Source organism: Emydura macquarii, unplaced genomic scaffold (genome assembly GCF_026122565.2).
Source record: "Emydura macquarii macquarii isolate MOO-44397 ecotype Brisbane River unplaced genomic scaffold, CSIRO-AGI_Emac_v2 contig_3345, whole genome shotgun sequence".
NCBI lineage: Eukaryota > Metazoa > Chordata > Testudines > Chelidae > Emydura > Emydura macquarii.
The window spans coordinates 7,146,180-7,165,126 of record NW_027133482.1 but is presented as its reverse complement, the minus strand read 5'-3'; the positions used below and the strand labels follow the sequence as shown (position 1 = coordinate 7,165,126).

The window sequence follows — 18,947 nt, the reverse complement described above, 5'->3', positions numbered from 1 at the left end:
TCTAATGAGACCTGCTGTGGATGGAGGTGGTGGAGTAATTGGTAATATTCCCCTTCATCACCTTCTCCAGAGCAGCTTGCACCGCTGAGGTGCCGATAAAAGACCCACGTCTCTTCTTTCTCCGGTGGTCAGCCTCCGTGAATACACCACTTAGAGGCTGCGCATGGAGGAGTTCATCAGTCCCTTGGCTTTGGCCGACATGTGCTTATTTCCCTGCTGCAGCTGGCCCATCACTTCAGAGATATACAAGGCGGATAAACACCTCTTCCTCTAGCTTTTCTTCAATCGCTTCAGCACCGGCTTCCACCTCCCTTGCTGGGACTGGGACTTTTTCAACTTGGGCTGTGACTTCTGGGTCTTCATCTGCTGGAGCTTCTGCCTTCTCCAGATCTGAGCCTTCTTCTTTCTTCTCTGGGCAGAAGCCATTGCTCTCCACCATGGTCTCTCCAGCTCAGTTCTCCGCCTGCAAAAGCGTCACCCCAGCTGTACTCCTATATAGTGTCCGGCATTCAGATGAGGCACCGACTCTGTGCCCAGAGATTGGCTGGCTGGGACAATGGCCTTGTTAGCCACGCTGTAATGGTGATCCCCGTACGGATGATCTCTAATTCACTCCTTCCTGTGTGGAAATGAAGGAAATGGTAACATTCCACTTGCTCACGGGCTTTCGGTAGGATGAGTAGAACAATTAAGTTGCTATGGTGATTTTTTTGTGCCATAGAAGAGGGGCCAGCTGCCAATGATCTGAATGTTAACTAGAATGTATTATTTTTATTTAAATGTCATTATTTCACTACCATCAATAAGTGCTATTGCACTTGTTCCTAAGTTCAGTTTTGGCATGGTTTTATTTTTATTATCTACTGCTGCATATTTACTGGGCCAGGATCTCAGCTGGCATAAACTGACATTTGCAGTGTTGTTGGTCCCAAGCTATTCGAAAGACGAGGTGGATGAGGTCATATCTTTTACGGGACCAATTTCTGTTGGTGATCAAGACAGGCTTTCATGGTCTGGGACACTAACTCCTGGCTTGTCTACATCTGCAGTGCTGCAGTGACTGTAGAGCTGTAGGCTGTGTCTACACTATAAAGTTCAGTCGACTTATGTTACGTTGAGGTACAGCACTGCTGTCATTAAGCCACTGTTGCATGTCCACACGGTGCTCCTTGTGTCAGCGGAGTGCATCCCCAATAGCAGCTCTTGTCTTGCATCGACACAGACAGCAGTGCACCATGGGTAGCTATCCCATGGTGCAACGGGCCGCAGGGCGCTTTGGGAAGGGTTTGCAGTGCCTCATGGGGGCAGGCGCAGCGTGACATGATGGTTTCTCAATCCCATCGTTCCATGGGCAGCCTGCTCGGTTGCCAGCCACTTTTCAGCTGCCGTGGAAACCTGCAACCCAGCTGTCCCTGTCAGAAAGCCTGGATCCGGCACTGCTCTTCAGTATCGTGCTGGGCCTTCTGAGCACAGATCTATAAGATGAGCCCAGTGGGGGGCCATTCAACTGATGGATGCCTGGAAGGAGCATGCTAACACTGACCCACAGTCGTGTGTTGCTGTGGTGTGCTGAGCCTGGCATCGGTGATGTGACCAATCTGACCTTGCTGAACAGCACCACAGGGAGCCCACAGAAGTGTGTGTGGAGGGGGAGAATTTCTGCGAGTAAATGAGTGTGTGTATGTGTGTGTGTGTGTGAATGAGAGAGAGAGACAATGTGTGTGGGGGGAGTGTGTGTATTGTGGGAGAGTGAGTGTGTCGGCACACTGTCTCTTTAAGTACAGCACTCACCAGCCTGAACACTTGTTCAGCCAGTGGCCGGAAGCAGTCAATCCTGAGGCAGAAACTGGTTCACAGACAGATGCCCGCCTATCCCCTGTCCTACGCCAGCAGCAGCCAGCCCTGCCTGCCTGCCACTGTGCTCCTAGTGCCAGAGGGATCAGGATTCCTCATTCATATTTTGATTCTGTGATTCCATCCGACTTCCCCCACAGCCTCCTTTCCCCACCGACCAAGGAGATCCATGCTCAGCCAGGCGGTAGCTGTGTCAGTTCTCCACCCTGAGCAATTTCTAAACTTCTGAGGGCTTTGAAAAGGGAGGGGCTTTGTGAGCCGTCCCGTGCCCAGGGCAGCCACCTGAAAATGCCAAGGGCAGGGCAGGCTGTAAACGGAGAGCAGATTCTCCCAGCGCTGGTGGGTGACACTGAAGTCAGGCTTCTCAAACAGCCACAAATTGCTTCCGATTTCCCCACACTGGTTATCAAGAAACCAGTCCAGTCCACAAAAGCACACAGCCCCCTTTACTGCATTCTAGTCCTGGCTCCCAAATCAGATCAAGTTCTTTAAACTCTCTGCTCTTTGCTACAAAGGTTCTCTCTGACTCCAAGGGGTCAGCCACAGCACCAGGTCAATATAAGTTTGGATCTTATCCAAAATACCACGCTGCCAGCCAGTCCTTTAGTAACTAAACTAAAGATTTATTGTAAAAAGAAAGGAACAAACAATAATAGAAATGTTAAAGGGTCAAAGCAAAGCAAATACATACAGATGATTGTAAGTCCATATACATCAAGCCTCTGGGAGAATTGTGAAGTTGCAGGCTCGTATAGTTCCTCTGGTATACATAGAATCATAGAGTTGGAAGGGACCTCAGGAGGTATCTAGTCCAACCCCCTGCTCAGAGCAGGACTGACCTCAGCTAAATCATCCCAGTCAGGGCTTTGTGGAGCCGCAGCTTAAAAACCTCTAAGGATGGAGATTCCACCACCTCCCTAGGTAACCCATTCCAGTGCTTCACCACCCTCCTAGTGAAAAACTTTTTCCTAATGTCCAACCTAGACCTCCCCCACTGCAACTTGAGACCGTTGCTCCTTGTTCTGTCATCTGCCACCACTGAGAACAGCCTAGCTCCATCCTCCCTGGAACCCCCTTTCAGGTAGTTAAAGGCCGCTATCAAATCCCCCCTCATTCTTCTCTTTTGCAGACTAAACAAGCCTAGTTCCCTAAGCCTGGATGGGTCTAAGTCAACACCCGGATGGGTCTAAGTCCCTTGGTTCAGTTGCAAAATGAATAGATCCAGAGGCAGGTGTGTGTCTGCAGCTGGACAGGAGCAAAGACAAAATGGTTTCTGTGGCTTGGCCTTATATACCCTCTGGCCTTGGCCATGCAGCCTTGTGGTATGTTACAACAGCTAAAATGGAGTCCAGAGTCACATGGGCCAATCCTGGTAACTCTTCAGGTCTGCCTTTGGTTTCTTCCTGGGCCCCTTGCCTCTGTGAAGGTTTTGATGGGCCATTAAGCAGGCTATTGTCCTGCCGCCTCTCTGTCTGGGGGTGTCCCAGCCAGCACAATTTGAAACACAGATACATCAAATATGTCCATAACTTCCATAACAGATCTAACACATGAACATAAGCATTGCCATCTTACTCAGCGCGTCACATCCTTTCTAACAGTACCTGACATGGCATATCTGACATGAATCGTTACGGTTTTGACATATTAATGTTACACAACACAGTAAACACCCGCCCCCCCATGCCAGCCAGTGTGACAGGCTCATCGCCATGCCTGCCTAGCTGGATGCAGGACACAGGAGTTCAAAACCGTGAACAGAGCGGTCGCGGTGGGCATTGTGGGATACATAGCCTCCCCAAGCCTTTTATACCTGCCGCCCATTCAGATCCTCAAAGATATGTAGAAGCTTAACTTATGAGAATTAGATGCCTAAATACCTTTGAGGCGAGCAAACATTTTTCTTTACAACACACTGTGAGATGCTTTTTCTGCTAGGATTTATTCTTTGTGTTTCACTAGCACCTCGAAGCCCTAACTGAGATTTTGCAGGGCCTTATCCAAATACACAGGAAAAGAAAATCTGCATTGCCAGCAGGTTGTGGGAAGTGATCATTCCCCTCTATTCGGCATTGGTGAGGCCGCATTTAGAATATTGTGTCCAGTTTTGGGCCCCCCACTACAAAAAGGATGTGGACAAGTTGGAGAGAGTCCAGCGGAGGGCAACAAAAATGATTAGGGGGCTGGAGCACAGGACTTATGAGGAGAGGCTGAAGGAACTGGGCTTGTTGAGTCTGCAGAAGAGAAGAATGAGGGGGGATTTGATAGCAGCCTTTAACTACCTGAAAGGGGGTTCCAGGGAGGATGGGGCTAGGCTGTTCTCGGTGGTGGCAGATGCCAGAACAAGGAGCAACGGTCTCAAGTTGCAGTTGGGGAGGTCTAGGTTGGACATTAGGAAAAACTTGTTCCCTAGGCGGGTGGTGAAGCACTGGAATGGGTTACCTAGGGAGGTGGTGGAATCTCCATCCTTAGAGGTTTTTAAGCTGAGGCTTGACAAAGCCCTGGCTGGGATGATATAGCTGAGGTTAGCCCTGCTGTGAGCAGGGGGTTGGACTAGATACCTCCTGAGGTCCCTGCCAACTCTAATATTCTATGATTCTAACCAAACGAAGGCTGAGGGGAGATACGATTGCTCTCTATAAATACATCAAAGGGATAAATACCAGGGAGGGAGTGGTGTTATTTAAGTTCAGCACCAATGTGGACACAAGAACAAATGGACATAAACTGGCCATCGACAAGCTTAGGTTTGAAATTAGCTGAAGGTTTCAAACCACCGGAGGAGTGAAGCTCTAGAAGAGCCTCCCAAGGGGAGCAGTGGGGGCAAAAAACTGAAGTGGCTTCAAGAATGGAGCTTGATAAGTTTATGGAGGGGATGGTCTGATGGGACAGCTACAGTGGTACGTGCCCATCAACAACTGCAAGTAGCGAAAATCCCCAAGTGTTGGAGATGGGGCACTAGAGGAGGAGGGCTCTGAGTTACTATAGAGAATTCTTTCCCAGGTAGCTGCCTGGTGGGTCTTGCCCACATGCTCAGGGTCTAACTGATCACCTTATTTGAGGTTGGGATGGAATATTCTCCTGGGTCAGATTGACTGAGACACCAGTTTTTTTTTTTTTTTTTTGTTGCCTTCCTCTGCAGCATGGGGCATGCTGGGTTACTTGCAGGTTTAAACGAGTGTAAATGGGGAATTCTCTGTAACCTGAAGACTTTAAATCATGATTTTTAAGACGTCAGTAACTCAACCAGAGGTTAGGGTCTATTTCAGAAGTGGGCGAGGCTCTGTAGCCTGCAATGTGCAGGTGGTCAGACTAGATGATCACGATGGTCCCCTCTGACCTCAAAGCCTGTGAGTCTGTGAGACAAGGCCATTACACTCGTCATTTTACAGATGAGAAAGAGGAGGAACAGAGAGATGAAGGGCCAGACTTTCAGAGCCATTTAGGCACGTAGAGATGAAGATAGGTGCTTAAGGAGATTTTCAAAAGCACCTAAGTGGTTTAGGCACCTAACAGACATTGAAATCAAAGGGAATTAGGCACCTGACCTGCTTAGGTGCTTTTGAACATCCACATCTATCTGCATCTTTAGGCACCTTTGTAAGTCTGGCCTGCTAATGCATGGCTTTAGTCCTACTGATCTCTTTGGCTGATGATCTCCTTCTGGAGATGCACAGAGGTCAAGTGTCTCTACCCACTTCTCTCAGTCTCTCAGCAGCCTTTGGCATGGATGATCAGGCATTGCTAGGACTGTTCCATGGAGACATGGTCCTGCTTCGAGCAGGTGGTTGGACTAGATGACGTCCTGAGGTCTCTTCCAACCCTCATCTACGATTCTATGGTAGCAGCAATGGCAACTGAATGACAAGGGATCCATCCTTTACTCTCTGGAAGATCACACAGGATTGTAACTAGCTCATCCCTTTCCGTGTTCTGACCTCTCTGATGTAATGAGCCTATGGAGATGGGAGAGGGAACTGGGAGATGTTTGGGGTTGGACAAGCCATCAGAATGCTAAAGATACTCAACTCTTCTTCTCCTGTTGGGCAAAACTCAAACTCTCTCGCCTCCTCGTCAGCTAGTGTAAGTCAACACTGAAGCTAATAGACCTCTTCCAATTAACTTGGGCCAAAGACCTTGCCCTTCTTTTCTAGCAGAGATTGCATCCTGGGTGAGTTTCACCTGGCTCCAGATGAATACAGGCATGAACAGGGACATATTGGAAGGAAGAGAACTAATATGGAGTACCCAGGGAGGGCTGTGACTGTTCTGTGTATGTATAGGTTTTACCCACACTTTGATTAATTTAAAGTCTGGGCACAGGGGAAGGTGGTGGCCTAATGTGACTTTAACATTTTAGGTGGGATATTCACCGTTAATCTGTGATAAGGAGAAAGGCCTTAAAAGCAGTTAATTAAACTGTTCCTTGTTTCAATACAAGAAAGTCTCACAACTCTCAGCCACTAGTTTTATATTAAGTTGTGAAGCCCATCCCATCATTATTCCTTAAGATAGAGAAAGCACATAGCACCAAAAATGCTGCTAAAATCCTGTTTTATTGTAATGGCAAGATGATTATTTCCTTTCCCTTAAGACAGCGTCTCTCATACAATCCGTTCAGTTCAATTGATGCCAGCTCTTTCTTGCCCGCCTCTATAGTTTTGCATTTACAGTGATGGAAAGTGTCTGGTGTGCTCAGTGTACAGCAGCAGGCTGGTCTCTTTTTTCCAGTGATGGAAATTTACTCAGTGGCTCAATCCAGAGATAAGAGTCCCTCTTCCAAGCTGTGATGAGCTCACTAATGAAGGTTACAGTAGAACGGTCATTCTGAGCTCGGTCCTGGAAAGCCTCTCGCTGATTTTCTCTCTCATGTGGTGGAGTGTCTCTCTTGAAGAATTGGTCCCTCTGCAGAGTGAAGGGTTTTTTTCTGGTGGCTTCTTTAAAGCAGCGTCAGTTCTTTAATCGGGGGGTGCAGAGGTGTCTCAGGCTGGTGTTTGCTCCTCTCCCTTCTCCCCTCTTCTTTTTCTTCTCCCAGCCAGGATGCACCCTGGGGAGAAGGGGAGGGATGTTTCACTAGTGACACCTCTTCGAGACAGGAGTGGCCGAGCGCCTCACCCGTTTCCTTGGCATGACCTGCTGCAGGACGGCTTGCATCTGCGAAGGGCCGATTGTGGGGCGGCGGCTCTGCTTCCGCAGGTGTTCGGCCTCTGTGGACACCTTTTTGTAGATGTCGCTCATGAAGGAGATCATCAGCCCTTTGGCCTTGTTGGACAAGCACCTGTTGTCCCGCTGCAGCTGTCTCAGCATCTTGGAGTCGGATGGGGTGGGGGAGTGTTTCTTCCCCCGGCAGCTCTTCCCACGCTTCCCAGCTGGCTTCCGCCTTGCCTGCCTCCTTCGCTTGGGCTGGGACTTCCTCACACGGGGTTTGTGTCTCCTCTGAGTCTGGGCCTTCTTCCTTCCTTTCTGGGCAGCAGCCATTGCTCCGCACTGCCTTTGCTCAGTTCACTCAACTCAACCCCCTTGTCTGCAAATGCCACTGGCCTTCTCCCCGCCACTGCACTCCTATATAGCGACAGGCATTCAAATGAGGGGCTGGTTTCGAGCCCGTGATTGGCTGGCTAGAGCCAGGCCCCAGCTAGTCACAAAGTGATGATGTCTTTATAGACCTGTGCATCTCATAATGGGCAACCATGGGCTAGTCCCTCCCTTAGGGAAATGACAGAGATGGGAACATCCCTCCTGCTTTTTAGGACAATTTGGCTGTTTCAGATAATTAGTTGCTTTGGCTCCAGGGGTTATAATAAAGGCCGGCTGCACTTTAGCTGATTGTTGTTTACAGCTGATCCGTTCTCATTTTGCTGTTTTTATTTTTAGTACAGATATCATTATTATTTGTATTTGTGTTGTTATCAAGCTTTTGCCCTTTGGTTCAAAGTCCTTTACAAAATGTCCCTAGGGCCATCTCATCACAAGAAGTAATTGTCACTGCTCACACATTCTCACCTCCTAATCAATGGTTGTGAATAAGCCTCAACTACTATAACTGAATGGACTTTGCTCATACCTACCTTCCCCATTCTTGTTCCTTACCCTTGGATGTATATATATACCCACTATCGGATTTCTATTCCTTACATCTGACGAAGTGGGTTACAGCCCACGAAAGCGTATGCCTGCAGAAATTAAATGTGTTAGTCTTTAAGGTGCTACAGGATTCTTGTTGTTTTTGCTGTATACAGACTAACACGGCTACCCCTCTGGAACTTTAACCAGGGGACTGTGTCATCTTTTCAGGCTTCATATTATTGTTACCTGTTCTTTTATAAAAGAGTACTAAGCAATTCACAGAAGATTGTGTACAGATCTGGTCACCCGTGTTCAAATAAGATGGATTCAGAGTGGAACAGGTGCAAAGAAGGGCTAACAGGATGCTCAGGGGAAATCTTATGAGAGGACACTAAGAGAGCTTGGCTTGGTTAGGCTACCAGAAGGAAGGCTGATGGGATCAGATTGCTCTCTTTAAATACATCTCGCGGGGGGGAGAGGGGGAACAACAGGGAAGGAGAAGAACTGTTCAAGCTAAAGAACAATCTTGGCAGAAGAAGAAATGGGAATAAACAGGCTATGAATAAATTTAGTCTGGAAATTAGAAGGTGTCCAGCCATCAGAGGAGCAAGGTTCTAGAGCATCCTCTCAGTAGGGGAAGTGACGGCAAACAACCTAAAATGGAGCCTGAAAAATGTATGAATGGGATTTTATGATGGGGTGGCAGGGGACTGGTCTTGATGACCCTTCCTGTCCCATGTTCTCTGTGGGTAAGACACTGGAAGCTTTTGTCCCTGTCCCAGAGGTTATATAATCTAAGGCCCCAGCTCTGCAATGAGTTCCATGTAGACAGAATCCATGCACCAGCTTTGTAGTCAGTAGCTTACACCAGGTTCCCTACAGGTTCTCTACACACCCTAGCCTGGAGACACTGTAGTCCCCTGCCTCAGTTTCTCTTCAGGTTCCTGGGAATAATCCACTCACAACCCAAAGTCTTTGAAAACAATATTCCCCGTCTCCTGGGGTCTAATTTATTGAGCACAGCCCAGCTCCCAAAAGAGCCCCCTTTTCACCCACCCCTAGGATCAGGGTCTCCACAGCTCTCCTTCTGGGGCTGTGTCCAGCAGAATCCTCCTCCCAGCAAGCTTTCAACTGGGAACAGGGTAACTGGCCTCTCAACCTACCTCTTCTGACCTTTGAAGGCCAGTGCTCCCCTTACAAGGATAAATCGCTGAGCGTCAAAGGTGAAACCACTCCAGTTCAGAGCAGAGAGCGTGTGATCTACATGTGAAAACAAGCTACAGTGGAATCCTACCTTCAAAAGTGGAAAGGGTTTTCTTCCTGGACCACAAATAAAAACAAGAAAGGATCCCAATGACCTTGGATGATCTGCTTCATCTGAAATCCTCTCCCGAGGGCTAGCTGTTAATTCACCAAGGGTTCATCGTGCAGGTGTTTCGGCTCCCCATCAGCCAATTCAGGGAAGAAATGGATTCTCCCATCGGCCACAGGTGCCAGATTCCAAAAGGCCTTGGCTATCACCATTCCTCCCCCGTCCTGAGTCTGGAATTTAGTTTTAAGAAGGCTGATGGGGTCTCCCTCTAACCCAGGTGGGGAGACCTCCCTAGAAAACACCGTTTTGGTTTGGCCAGTGAACCAAGAAATCAGTTTGTCTCTCAGCTCTAACCAGAATTCATATGGACTGTGGGGCTGAATTAAGGTTGCCTGGGCAACCATCAATCAGGCATTTCCTAATTTCCAAATGCTTGACTTTGCAATTGAAATAATGTTCCTTTTATGTAGGATGGGGGTTGTTGTGTTTGTTTGTTTGTGTGTTTTGCTGCTGTTTCTTTTTAATTTGTTCGTTTCCATGTTCGTTTGGGGGGTAGTTCCAAACTAGGAATGTTTGGCTGCCAACATTTTTCTGGGGAAGGCAAGCAACAGAGGGGAAATGGTGACTTTTTTATCTCAGCAATAGCTGGAGAGTGTCTTGTAACAAAGAAAAGGCAAGTCACTAGCCATGGGACATAACCCCTGCCAAATAGCAAAGGCGGGCTGCAAACGACGGAGGTGTGAGAACTTTTCAAAGCATATTTTATAATGAAAAGTGTTAGGCAAACTAAAGAGAGTGAGCACTACCAGCTCTGCCTCAGATGAAACAAAAGGAACATTTTAACATGCAATAAATAATACAAACAATAAGATGTCATTCATCTCCACACATGTATCTCTACTGTCTCTTTGAGCCCATCACAAGGCTAAACATTCACATAGCCAATGCTCACAGTCTGCAGCCAACGAGCGACTAGATTTTACGATCCCTTCATTTCCATAAGGGAGGGAACTGGTGAAGTCACACAGGGTGTCACCATGGAGCCCATACTTCCCTGGTCACAATGCAGTTGCCTGGAGTGGCAGCCCAGCAACCCAATCAGCAGGCAGTGTGGGAGCTCCTCATTTGCATGCCAGATGCTTTATCTGGTCAGATCTGGGAGGAGGCTGCTGGCATTTGCAGGCGGAGAGCAGAGCTGAGCGGAGCGGAGCGGAGCAATGGCTGTTGCCCGAGGAGGGAAGAAGAAGGTCCAGTCTCTGAGGAGACAGAAGCCAAGGCAGAATAAGTCACAAGCCACCCACAAGCAGGGGAAGCGCCAGCCACAGCCAGGGCATCAGATGAGGCAGAAGCCAGCGCTGAAGCAGCAGAAGAGCTGCCAGGGGAAGCATGGCGTCCCCTCCCGCTATGCCTCCAAGATGCTACAGCAGATGCGGAAAGTGCGCATGTCGGCCAAGGCCAAGGGGCTGATGAAATCCTTCGTGGCCGATCTCTACAGCCAGGTGTCCACCGAGGCCGAGCACCTGCGGAAGCAGAAACAGCTCCCAGCCATGGGCCCCTCAGAGGTGCGTGCTGCCCTGCAGCAGGTGATGCCCAGGGAAGTGGCCAAGCACTCGGCCACCCCTATCGCCAACGAGTCTGCCTAGAGAAACGTCCCGCCCTTCTCCCTGGGGCAATCCCGGCTGGGGGGAGAGAAAGAACAAGAGGGGAGAAGGGAGAGAAGCAAGCACCAGCCTGAGAGCCCCCGACACCTGCCTGATTTAAAAGAGGACAGTGCCTAAAAGATGATGAGAACATTTTCCTGAGGTGCCAACCTCACCATTTTCTATGCTAGAGTCTGGGCTATAGGAGAGACCGCATCACTGAGAGACGCCTTCCATTGCTGCCACCTGAAACGACCGAGACGCTCTTCTGTGTAAAGCAGAACTTTGTCCAGTCTCCAAACAGAGAGAGAAATACTCCAAGACGCAGTGAGCAAAATCCTTGTCATGAAGAGCCTAACGCCTGCGGACTGGACCCATGAAGGAGACTGGTCTTCCTTGGGAAGAAGAGATCTGCATACTTAGAACTAACTGAACCAGAGACTCCATCATTGTGAGACAGAGAGAAGAGGGACTAAATACAGAGATCTGCCATCACTAGAAATGAGAGCATCGTAGGTGATGTGTGTTATCCTAAAGCAAATAAAAACATCATCTTTCCATTAAAATAAAGCAGGATTTTTAACGGCCGTTTTTGTTCTCATGTATTTCCTTTCTCTTGAAGAATGATGCTGGAGTGGATTGTACTTGCGAATTTAATCTAAAACATTAGTACCTTTGTCATTTTCTTCTGTGCTGAATAAAAGGGAGGAGGAGGAGGGTTTTGTGTAACTTCTTCACTCCCGTTTGTTTATTGCTCTTTAAAAACGAATACCCACCCAACGATGGCAAGTGTAAAAGGCCAGCTTTGGGAAACGTGGGCAGTTTCCTTTTGTTTCAGGTTCTTAAGTCCAGCAACAAGAAGGTCCTTTAATGTGCCCCGTCCTTTACTGCATCCCACTCACAGGGGCTGTCCTTAGTCAGGGCGGACCAAGAAGTGCAGCTGCAGAGCTCACCCCCACCCTGGTTGGGGGAAAGACGACACCTCCCTTGCTCCATTATCTGGCCATGACATTCCAGCCGCCTGCTGTTCCACCAATACCTGTCCCCACCCCCTATTAACCTTCATAGGGTGCTGGCACCTGAGCCCCTTGCTTAGCCAGCTCTGTTCAGATGATAGCGACCCTTCAATCAGAACAGGCTGAGCACAGTTCTGCTGCCCTCGGCTCATCCAATAAGGGGAACAACACTGCATTACCCTTGCGTTTAACAGGAAAGTGATTTGTAAGCCAACACCAGCCAAAGGGATCATGTGGGCAAAGCAATCCCATCATGCTGAGCACCTAAGCAAGGTGGGTGTGCTCATGCCAATACCAGCTCGACAAAGCCAACAGAAAGAGCCATAATTAAATGTAGAATACTAAACATAATCAGAAATGCTATTCGATTAACATTATTAATGATAGCAACATTAAAATGTGGTCATTAGTAACTGACTACGGGACTGTCTGACTCCAGCATAACCCTGTAAAATTGCCAATAAACTTTATTATACTATTCATCCTTCACATGGTCAATCAGCAGATGGGATGTAACCATTCACGTAGGGAAGTCCTATGGACTGAGTTATACAGGAGATCAGACTCGAAGATCACTATAGACCCTCCTGGCTTTATCATCTATGAACCTCCTTCATTTCTGTGTGGGAGGAAATGGCCCATAGTTACCCATTAAGAGGCCTTTGGGTCTGTACTGACATCATCACATTGTTACTAGCTGGGGCATTGTTCCAGTCAGCCAATCACTGGGCTCAGAGTTGCCCCCTCATTTGAATATCTGCCACTACATATGAGTGCAGCTGGGGGAAGGCCAGTGGTATTTGCGGGCAAAGGGGTTGAAGGTTGCTGAGTGAAAACCGAGTGGAGCAATGGCTGCTGCCCAGAGAGGAAGAAAAAAGGCCCAGACTCAGAGAAGACAGAAGAACTATGGGAGGAAGTCCCAGGCCAAGCGGAGGAAGTCCCAGGCCAAGTGAAAGAGGCCAACGGAGCAATAGGCACTTGTCAAGCCAGGCCAAACGGCTGACGACCTCCTTCATGAACAACATCTACAGGAAGGTGCACTCAGAGGCCAACCGCCTGAGGTAGAAGAGCCACAACCTCACCATCAGTTCCTCGCAGATGCAAGCTGCCCTGCAGGAGGTGCTGCCGACCAAAGAAGGTCGGCAGCTGGCCACCTCGAAGAGGTGTTAGTAGAGAAATATCCCTCCCCTTCCGCCTGAAGCGCACCCTGGCTGGAACAAGGGAAAATTATGAAGTTGGGAGAAGGGAGAGGAAAAAACACCAGCCTGAGACACGATCACTTGTCTGCTCGAAGACCTGATGTTGTTAAAAATGCCATGAGCCCCCCACAGGCGCTGGGGAAGCCCTCAAATATGTCTTAACAGAACTGAAATAGTCATCCTGGCATTATAATAAAACAGGATGTTAGCAGCATTTTTCAGTGTTATGCGCTTCCTTTATCTTAGGGAATAATGTTGGGGTGGACTGTGCTTCATAATTTAATAGAAAGTTTATGAGTAAGAGTTGTGTGGATTTTTGATTTACTGAGAAAGGGGGTGGAATTTTGTAAACCTCTTCCAGGCCTCTTTTGTTATCAGCGATTATCCCACCTAAAATGTTAGAAGACACTTTAGGTCACCAGTATCCCCTGGGAATTGAAAGTTAGGAGTTCAAAAAGCTTCCGATTTAAAATCCCTCAACGGGTGGGAATAGCCACTCCTTACAGTCACATCTCTCTCTAGATTCTCCACATGTAGCTCCGTTCCCACCAGTATGACCTACACCTGTATGGAGCTGACGCTAGCTGGCTTTTCCCTTATGGTCCTGACACTCCTATATAAGAAGGGCCATGGGTTGGGAACCACTGGATCAGAGGATGGATCCACGCAGAAACCCATGAAGAGGGCGAGTCAATTACAACCACATGTGACCTCCCAGAGACTAAAGAGCAGCGCTGCCAGTATCAGCAGTTCCCTTTGCCCAGACAGACACCGCAGAGCAGTGCTAACGTCTCCTGATCAGCCATACCAGAGGCTGCCAAACACGGACAGAAGTGTAAATGGACAATTGAGCTTCGTGCATCCCCAGAAGGAAATTATTAACCAAATAGATCAGTGCCGGTCCTAGGCCAGCCCTAGGTATAAAGCCAGACTTGTTCACACCCCAGTCATTGGAAGAATGTAGATGCAGCTACAAATCGTTCTCTGCAGAACTTCTGAACAGCTGTGTTCATAACGGGATTGTCACAGGGAGACACTGGCCCTTTAAGAGGCAGTAGGGCTAGTGTACCTGGGACTCATCAACTGTCTCCCGTCCCATCACCCTGCCCCCCGTGCGCTCACACCGCTGCAGGCATCGCCCCCGTCCCATCACCCTGCCCCCCCCATGACCTCACACTGCTGCAGGCATCGCCCCTGTCCCATCACCCCGCCCCTGTGACCTCACACTGCTGCAGGCATTGCCCCCGTCCCATCACCCCGCCCCTGTGACCTCACACCGCTGCAGGCACCGCCCCATCCCATCACCCCGCCCCCCGTGACCTGGAGGGGAGCTCTTGTTTCACTGGTCAGTGCCCGGTGCCCGAGCTCCCCTGGCTATTGCATGGGGTCGTTTGCATCTTCCTGCTCTGTTAGTCGCAGGCAAAGACGGTCTGGCCTGGCCTCCCTTCCTAACACCCAAAAGCCGGCTCCTTTGCAGAGGAACAAGCCTCAGCGGGTATGTAGGACTTGCCACACTGGCTTAGACCACTGGGCCAGCTCGGCCAGGATCCTGCCGCGGGCAACGGCCATTTCTTAATGCTGCAGAGGAAGGCAAACGATGCACCTGGCTAGCTGCACAGTAATGTGTGGGGGACAGTTCCTTCCCGGTCCACCCACCTGAGCAACTCATGACCCGTGACAGGACAGACAGGGCACAGACAGCACGCGAGCTTAGGTCTGCGGTGCGATGGGGCAGCAAACGCAGCCCAGGCGACGCTGGAGTCGTGACGTCGTGGAGCTGGCCTGGCGCTAGGTCTCTGGGGTGGCCACACCGTAAACATTGTGTTCAGTTCCACAGACAGATCATGATACGTTGCGGGGGGCAGAGACGAGGGCGGGAGGGCTGGCGCTGGGGCAAAATGGGAACAGCCTGGCTGAGTGATGCCAGGGGGCATGGGTGGGGGAACGTCATAATAACCGATGGATGCTGGCAGGCTGCCGCCACCGTGCAGAGGAACTGCTGGGCGTGGCTCAGAGGGGCACAGCCAGGAGCGGGCCCGCTTCTCATATCCCTTAAAAGCAACGTGAAGCAGGAGGAGTCCGTGGAGTGATGTCGGTGCGGAGGAGATCAGAATCAGGCCTTGGCAGCTCTCTGGGGCAGAGACCTTGTCTGCCGCTGCGTTGGCCTCCTGCCCCGTTCCACCTGGCACCTCTGAGTGTGACGGCAATAGAAGCGTGAACCAGCTCTTAGTGACATCCATGAAAGCAGCAGCCTTCTCCCCTGGAACGGTTAGCTCCCCCGTCCCCTGCTCAGGCCTCACCAGGGCTTTTTCTCCTTGTGTGCTCACAGGGTGGGGACAGCGTCTGCAGAGAAACCACAGCTCGAAGCCAGGCTCGAGCGGACGCCGGGCGAGAGGCCCCGAGACATGCATCCCATCGGAAGAGGCATCCTGCGTGGTCTCCAGAGCGTGCTGCGCTTCCTTGCGGCCATCGCCGTTTTCATCTTCCTGGTGCGCATCGCGAGCATCTTTCTCTTCTCCTTGGTCCTCCCCGGGCTCGTCCTGCTCAACAAGGTGTTACCGGCCGTTCTCGTCTGCGTCCAGTCCCTGCTGCCGGTCACGGAAGCCTTGTTTAACGAGCTGTTCCGCGCCCTGGTCATCTTCCTCATTTCCTTGTCCCCACCCATCTTCCTCTTCCTCTGCTTGCAGTGGGTACTGCTCCCCCTTTTCATTAAGCTGCTGTGGCTCACCCGGTGAGCTGTTTGAACGGCTCCCGCACAATACAGGCGCCTGGCCTCGCTACGCCGTCCTGCCGTCTTTGTCAAGCTGAGGGCACAGGAAGGCGGAGAGGCGAGCGGGTCCTCTGACGAGCTGTCCGCAAAGGACGCGGGGGGCGGCGTGACTGGGGGGGTGGGGTTAGTGCTGTCACCAGTGTTTTGGAGTGGAGAGCCACCACCCTTCTTCACTGCCTTAGATAATCTCTATTCTGTATCTGAACCTTCAGATATCCTCGCTCAGACGGGGGAACTGGGGTTAAATTGGTGCAGTTTGCACATGGCGGGGTTGGAAGGTTACATTGGCTTTCACTCATTTAGAGCCCTTTGAGTTTTACTCTGGGCCTGTGTCTATCAGCCAGGACTGGCCCAGGCTGGTCTGTTCTCAGGCCTTAGGCTCAGCCCGGACTGGACCTGTCCCGTTATTGGGATTCACGACCTTACTCGCTTTGTTAACCTGAGTGTATAGGAGTTAGATCTTGCAGAAATGCTTATCGTTGGCTGCAGTGCGGTGCTGTGGTCCAGTCCGTCCTGCTTGGGGGTACGTCTACACAGGAACCGGAGGTGTCATTTCCGCTCGGGTAGACACACGAGTGCTAGCTCTGATCGAACCACTGTGCTAAAAACAGACGCGTAGCTCCTGCAGAACGCGCAGTGCAATGGGCCAGCGGCCTTGAGACCAGCCCCTGCGTGACTGTACTCGAAGCAGCTGGCCCGCCCTGCCGCCTGTGCTGCTGTGGCGACACTTCTATTTTTAGCGTGCTAGCTCGATCGGAGCTAGCGTGGGTTGAGAGGCTCCCAACGGTGCCGCAAGAGCGTGAGAACCAGGCTCAGGGCAGACCGTTCAAACCCCGGGCAGAGCCCCCAGGCTGGCTGGGAGCTCTCACTTAGACTTCACCAACCAACTGCACCAACTGCAAACTCCTTGGCCGCCTGAACAGCCGTAACAGAGAGTCACAGGCCATCCCTTTGGCGACTCTGCTCTGTCTTGCCACCCAGGTGAGCGTTCCTCTGTGATAGATGGTGTGACCCGTCCCATGCCCAGGACAGCCACCTGATAATGCCAAGGTCAGGGCAGGCTGCAAACGGAGAGCAGATTCTCCCAGCACTGGTGGGTGACACTGAAGCCAGACTTCCCAACCAGCCACAAACTGAACTTCTGAACCCCCACAGAAACCAGTACACAAATACACGCAACCCCCTTTACTGCATTCCAGTTCCTGGCTCCCAAATCAGCACCAGGTCCAGCAAAGAGACCAGTTATTTAAACTCTCTGCTCTTTACTACAAAGGTTCCCTCTGACCCCAAGGGGTCAGCCACAGCACCAGAGCAATAGAAGTCTGGATCTTACCTAAAATACCACGCTGGCAGCCAATCCTTTAGTAGCTAACACTAAAGGTTTATTGTAAAAAGAAAGAAAGAACCCATGAGAGAAATGTAAAAGGGTTAAAGCAAATCAGATACATACAAATGATTGAAAGTCCATGTACATCAGGTTTCTGGAAGAATTGTGGAGTTGCAGACTTGTACCTGGATGGGTCTCAGTCCTTTGTTACACAGCTTCAGTTGCAGATGACTGGATTCAGAGGTAGGTAGGTGTTTGAAGCTGAGTCCTGACTGAAAGACTGGTGACTAAAGACAAAATGGATTCCCAAGGCCTCTGCCTTATATAACCTCTGGCCCTGGCCATGCTGCTTGTGGAATTTTACAGGAACTAAAATGGAGTCCAGAGCCACATGGGCCAGTCCTGGTGCCTCCAGCTTCAGGTATATCTCCGGCTTCTCCCCCGGGAATGTTTTAATGGGCCATTCAGCGGGCTATTGTTCTGCAGCCCTCCTGTCTGAGTGCTGACTCAGACAGCACCATTTGAAATACAGATATATCAAATATATCTATAACTTCCATGTCACACATGAACATAAATATTATCACCTGACTTAGCACATTATAACCTTCCTAACAGTGCCTGACATGGCATATCTCACCTGAATTATTATGAGTTTGACATATTGATGTCAAACAATATAACCAATGCTCTCCCCCCATCTATCCAGCGTGACAGATGGGCCCTTACACCAAGAATCACAGCAATGTTCAGGTTACTCCAAATCCCAAAGGCCCAGTCACGTACCCCAAGTCAGCTGCATGTTACCTCTCACACCAAAGACAGCCCTTGGAGCCAATCCTCTAATAAACTATATGACGATCTACTAAAAAGGGAAAGGAAGCTAGAGAGTGACTTACAAGGTTACAGCAGATAAACATACACACACCAATGTGTGACAGTCTTAGGTGTCGACAGGTAATAGAGGCTTTTATAATAAGCAAGTTCTATATATCTGTAAGGGCTAGCTCAGACTAAGCAGCTGGGCATCTCTTGCTTATGTCTAGACAGCTCCTTGTCCACTTCCAGAGTTCAAGCAACATAGAGATCCTTGGTTCTATAATGGCCTGGGGGTTTTATCCCTTCTAGGGGCCATGCTCCTCTTGACCTGCTGCTCTCAAACAGGGAAGATTTGGTAGGGGGAGTAGAAGTGGGTGGCAACCTAGGCAGCAGTGACCATGAGATGGTTGAGTTCAGGATCCTGACAAAAGGAAGAAAGGAGAACAGCAGGATACGGACCATGGACTTCAGAAAAGCAGACTTTGACTCCCTCAGGGAGCTGATGGGCAGGATCCCCTGGGAGGCTAATATGAGGGGGAAAGGAACCCAAGAGAGCTGGCTGTATTTTAAAGAAACCTTATTGGGGGCACAGGAACAAACCATCCCGATGTGCAGAAAGAATAGCAAACATGGCAGGTGCCCAGCTTGGCTTAACAAAGAAGTCTTTGGGGAGCTTAAACACAAAAAAGAAGCTTACAAGAAGTGGAAGCTTGGTCAGATGACTGGGAGGAGTACATAAACACTGCTCGAACGTGCAGGGGTGAAATCAGGAAACCAAAGCGCAATTGGAGTTGCAGCTAGCAAGGGACGTGAAGGGGAACAAGGAGGGTTTCTACAGGTATGTTACCAACAAGAGGAAGATTAGGGAAAGTGTGGGCCCCTTACAGAATGGGGAAGGCAACCTAGTGACAAAGGATGTGGAGAAAGCTGAGGTACTCAATGCC

The 18,947-nt window shown here is 49.9% G+C and overlaps 3 protein-coding genes across 3 annotated transcripts in view; 1 reads left to right on the top strand and 2 right to left on the bottom strand.

Moving 5' to 3' along the window:
• Positions 1–18,947, bottom strand: part of LOC137143659 (probable N-acetyltransferase camello) — a 189,690-nt gene that overhangs the window by 81,073 nt on the left and 89,670 nt on the right. The gene's annotated exons all lie outside the window — the stretch shown is intronic.
• Positions 6,928–7,332, bottom strand: LOC137143697 (histone H2B-like). The gene has a single exon (XM_067533615.1). It carries the CDS (start codon positions 7,330–7,332, stop codon positions 6,928–6,930), a length of 405 nt encoding a protein of 134 aa, XP_067389716.1.
• On the top strand, positions 10,450–10,875 carry LOC137143696 (histone H2B type 2-K1-like). The gene has a single exon (XM_067533614.1). The coding sequence runs from the start codon at positions 10,450–10,452 to the stop codon at positions 10,873–10,875; it is 426 nt and encodes a 141-aa protein (XP_067389715.1).

What these genes read in the sequence shown, in the direction of transcription:
- LOC137143697 (XM_067533615.1), bottom strand. Translation starts at nt 7,332, where the DNA reads ATGGCTGCTGCCCAGAAAGGAAGGAAGAAGGCCCAGACTCAGAGGAGA.
- LOC137143696 (XM_067533614.1), top strand. Translation starts at nt 10,450, where the DNA reads ATGGCTGTTGCCCGAGGAGGGAAGAAGAAGGTCCAGTCTCTGAGGAGA.